The sequence below is a fragment of the Terrapene carolina genome, unplaced genomic scaffold (genome assembly GCF_002925995.2).
Source record: "Terrapene carolina triunguis isolate 2854851 unplaced genomic scaffold, T_m_triunguis-2.0 Scaffold907, whole genome shotgun sequence".
NCBI classification, from domain to species: Eukaryota; Metazoa; Chordata; order Testudines; family Emydidae; genus Terrapene; species Terrapene triunguis.
In genome coordinates this window covers 452,827-456,717 of record NW_020665258.1, presented here as the reverse complement: position 1 = coordinate 456,717, position 3,891 = coordinate 452,827, and the positions used below count along the sequence as shown (strand labels likewise).

At 66.3% G+C, this 3,891-nt stretch overlaps 1 protein-coding gene across 1 annotated transcript; it reads right to left on the bottom strand.

Moving 5' to 3' along the window:
* Positions 1-330: 330 nt before the first annotated feature.
* Positions 331-3,529, bottom strand: LSM2 (LSM2 homolog, U6 small nuclear RNA and mRNA degradation associated). The gene is made up of 5 exons (XM_026660962.2): positions 3,449-3,529; positions 2,625-2,692; positions 2,345-2,375; positions 1,648-1,707; positions 331-1,315 (listed from the first exon to the last, which is right to left on the bottom strand). Exons 1-5 carry the CDS (start codon positions 3,449-3,451, stop codon positions 1,190-1,192), a joined length of 288 nt encoding a protein of 95 aa, XP_026516747.1. The 5' UTR covers positions 3,452-3,529; the 3' UTR covers positions 331-1,189.
* Between the last annotated feature and the right edge of the window lie 362 nt (positions 3,530-3,891).

Sequence of the window (3,891 nt, the reverse complement as noted above, 5' to 3'; positions counted from 1 at the left end):
CCCAGCTTCTGCTCTGGCAGCGGGGGGGAGAGGAGCAAAAATGAACCCAAGTGTCCAGGAGCCCGGACAGCAGCTCGGCATCTATAATGAGCCGGGGGGGGGGGGGGGGGGGGTGCGGAGATGAACCTGGGCGTCTGGGCCAAGAGAGGACCCTGGGCTGGAGCAGACTGTAGACCCTACCATAAACAACAACAAAAGTTTGTAACCAGGCTCCAAATTTTATTCCGCCCGAGTCTTCAAGCCACAAATCAAACATACAAAAAACCTTCATCCCCCTCGGCCCAAACCCTAAAAAAAAACCCCAACCCCCCCCCCCCCCCCCCCAAACTCAAACACCCAACAACTCTTCCAGGATTTCGCCAGCTGGGGTTAACGGCACCCCAGAAGCTCAGTCCCTGCCCCCCCCAAAGATGTGGGGGGACTAAACACCCCCCTTAAAGAACAGGGAGAAATTAAGAGTTTAAAAATAAAAATGAGGCTTAACTGGCCATGGAGGTGATAGAGGGGGCTGGGGAGATTCAGACTGGAACTAAAGGGACCCCCCCAAAATGTTTTCCCCAAGGGGGGAAACACGACAAATCTAGGAACCACCCCGATATTCATCTCAAGAGACAAGCAGCTCAGGGGAGCACACAGAACCCAGGTGTCCTAGATCTGGGGATACTGGGGGGCAGGGAGGTGAACCCAGGTGTCCGGGTCCTAGAAAGGGCACAGCCACCGCCCAATTCTCTTGAGTCGAAGCTGAGCCCCCATGCAGGGCCCCAGATGCCTGGGTTCCCCTCTGCTCTTCCTGTTCCCTCCCGAGCACAAGCGGAGACGAACCCAGGAGTCCAGAAGCCTGGGCTTGCAGAGAGAAACTCAGGCCTCCGGGGCCTGGGAGGGCAGGGTGGAAAGGAAGAACCCAGGCATCCGGGCTCCTGGATAGGGGCTCGGCTCCTACTCCCGGAGCATGGAGGGAGCAGAGTGGACCCAGGCGTCCGGGCTCCCGGACTGCGGCTCAGCTCCTGCTCCCAGCCAGGAGGGGGAGCAGCCACGAACCCAAGCGTCTGGGAGCAGCAGTTTCCCCATGGTGTAGTGGCAGGAGCTGCCGAGCAGGGGGGATTTCACGGCCGGCGGGGAAGCAGCCGGGCGGGGCCGGTCTCCGCCCTGCACCCCCTGCAGCAGGGAGAGGGAGGGGACATGGGGGGGGTCACTGCTTCTGCTGCAGCGCCTCCTTGCGCGCGGCGTCCTGCAGCAGCTGCGTGTCCACCTCATCCGCCGGCAGCTGCACGTAGCGCACCACGGAGCCCCGGATAAAGCAGTTCTTCACCGACAGCTGGGGAGAGAGAGCGGGGTGAGGGGGAGCGCGGTGCCCCCTGCTGGCTGGGGTGGGTGTGTCCCCGCCCCCTGATGGCAGCGGTGGGTGTGTCAGAGCCCACCCCCACATGTGTCCCCACCCCTTGATAGCAGGCGGGGGGGTACTGTCTGCCCCCCTGCTGGTTGGGAGGATCAGCCCCCGCCCCGTGTCTGTGGCCCCACCCCCTGCTGGGACAGAGACACAGACACCAGACCCACCCTGTGAGAAATGCCATCAGCACATCTGACCCCCCCCGCTGCCCCCCGCGCTCCCCACACCCCCCCGCCAGCAAGGCCCCCTCTACCCCTTACCATGTGGGGGTACTTCTCTGGATCCGTCACGCTGATATCAGTCAGCTTGATGTTCAAGTACTGGCAGGACAGACAGACACGCGGACGGTTAACACCCAGACGGAGGGGGGCAAGGGGCTCCCTTCTGCATCGCTCTGCCGGGAAAGCGGGGGGGGGGGGGGGGGGCCCCGGGCCGCTCGCCCGGGGGGGGGGGGGGGGGGGGGGGGGAATGGGGCACTGGGCCTGTCCCCTGTACGGGCGTCGGCTACAATCTGGCCCCAGGGAAGGGACTGGCTGGCTTGGGGGAAGAGAGGAGTCCACAGGGGGCCTTGCCCCAGCAGGGGGCAACAGATCCGACCCGGCCCCAGGACAGGGCACGGGCTGGTTCAGGGGGGTGGGATGGAGGGGCACAGGGGGCAACAGATCCGACCTGGCCCCAGGACAGGGCACGGGCTGGTTCAGGGGGTTGGATGGGGGGGCGCAGGGGGCAACAGATCCGACCCGGCCCCAGGAGAGGGGACGGGCTGGTTCGGGGGGTGGGATGGGGGGGTCACCGGCTCCGATCCAGCCGCAGGACAGGGGATGGGCTGGTTCAGGGGGTGCGATGGGGGGGGCGCAGAGGGCACCGGCTCCGATCTGGCCCCAGGGTGGGGGAATCTCCTGGGCCAGGTGCACTGAGGGGGACACACGCTCTGAAAATAACCTGGAAATTTCTTACCTGATCTACAGAATGGAGGGTCCCACAGATACTGCAACAGAGAGGGAGCGGTGTTACCACAGGGGTTACAGTGGGGGGGGGGGAGGAGCTGGGAGCCAGGACTCCTGGGTTCTACCCCAGCTCTGGGGAGGGGCGTGGGGTCTAGTGGGTTAGAGCAGGGGGGCCTGGGAGCCAGGACTCCTGGGTTCTCTCCCCAACTCTGGGAGGGGAGTGGGGCCTAGTGGTTAGAGCGGGGGGGGTTAACAGGCAATGGGGGATCCCCGTGTGCACCAGGACTCACCTCAGATCATTTTTTAACTCCACCACCACGTCCTTCCCCACCAGGGATTTGAAGAATGAATAGAAAAGCTGGCGAGAAATGGGGCGGGGGGAGATGAGACCCCCATGGAGAGACATCACAGCTCCCCACCCCCCGACAGCCCCCTTGGTCTGGGGCACCTCACCATCACCTCCCTGCAGCCCCCCAGCCACCCCCTGACCGCATCCTCCTCCCACTCAGCGTTCACCCCCCACCAGGCCAGTGCCCCCGAAGCCCTGGGGCCAGCCATCAGGCCGGGAGTGGGGGATGGCGCACGTCAGCACCCCAGGGTCCCTCCACTCTGAGCGAGGGGGCGTCTCCCTGCAGGCGGGGCTGGGGCCTCTCCCCAGGGACTCACTGGCACGCAGCTGGGGGGCCCCCCAGTGCCTCCTCCCCCCGCCAGCGGCTCTCAGACCGGCTCACCCGCTGGGTGCCCCTTGCCACCCCCCAAGGCCCCTCCTCTCCCTCCCCCTGCATGCCCCTCTCCCCTCCTCTCCTCCCCCTGCATGCCCCCCTCCCCTCTACCCCTCACCCACATATCCCCTGGCTCCCCACACATCCCCCAGCTCCCCCCTTCCCCACCGTGCCCCTCCCCTCCTCTCCTCCCCCTGCATGTCCCCCTCCCCTCCTTCTCCTCCTCTCTCCCCCTGCATGTCTCCCTCCCGCCCCCCAGATGTCCCCCTGCTCCCCGCATAGCCCCCGGCTGCCCCATTCCCCACCATGCCCCCCCGTCACAGCATGGCCCCCCTCCCCCTGCATCCCCTCCCCGGCGGGGGTTCCCGGGGACAGTGACGTCACGCACTCACCATCCCGGCGGCGCGTGGGGCAGCCTGAGCCCGGCAGCAGCGATCGAGCCCGGGCCGCGCAGGCGCACTGGGGGGGCTCCGTTCCGGCGCGGACTCCGGCGGATGGGGATGCTCCCTCGCCACGTGACCCAGGGCTTAGGACCGAACTCGGAAGCGAGTGGGAGGGGAGAAGACGTTCTTAAAGGGGCCGCTGCTTGTTACTCAAGTTCTTAAAGGGGCCGCTCCCCAATACCCAGGCTGGCTCTTAAAGGGGTCCCCGCCCATTTCATTCTCACCCCCCCAGCTCCTGCCCCCCCGCTCTCCATGCAGCTCCCCCCATCCTGGCAGCCTCCCAGGGGCCACCGCGAGCCCCAAAACAGCACCGGGGCCTGTCCCGCCAGGGATAGGTTTGACCTGCCCCCAACGTGGGGGCCCAGACTGGCCTCCGCACGACCCCCCCCGAA

Bases quoted from the DNA above. Each gene is read 5' to 3' on its own strand.
- LSM2 (XM_026660962.2), bottom strand. The intron at 1,708-2,344 runs GTAAGAAATTTC...CTGTCCTGCCAG, and splicing joins CCCTCCATTCTGTAGATCAG to TACTTGAACATCAAGCTGAC. The intron at 1,316-1,647 runs GTAAGGGGTAGA...CTCTCTCCCCAG, and splicing joins CAGAGAAGTACCCCCACATG to CTGTCGGTGAAGAACTGCTT.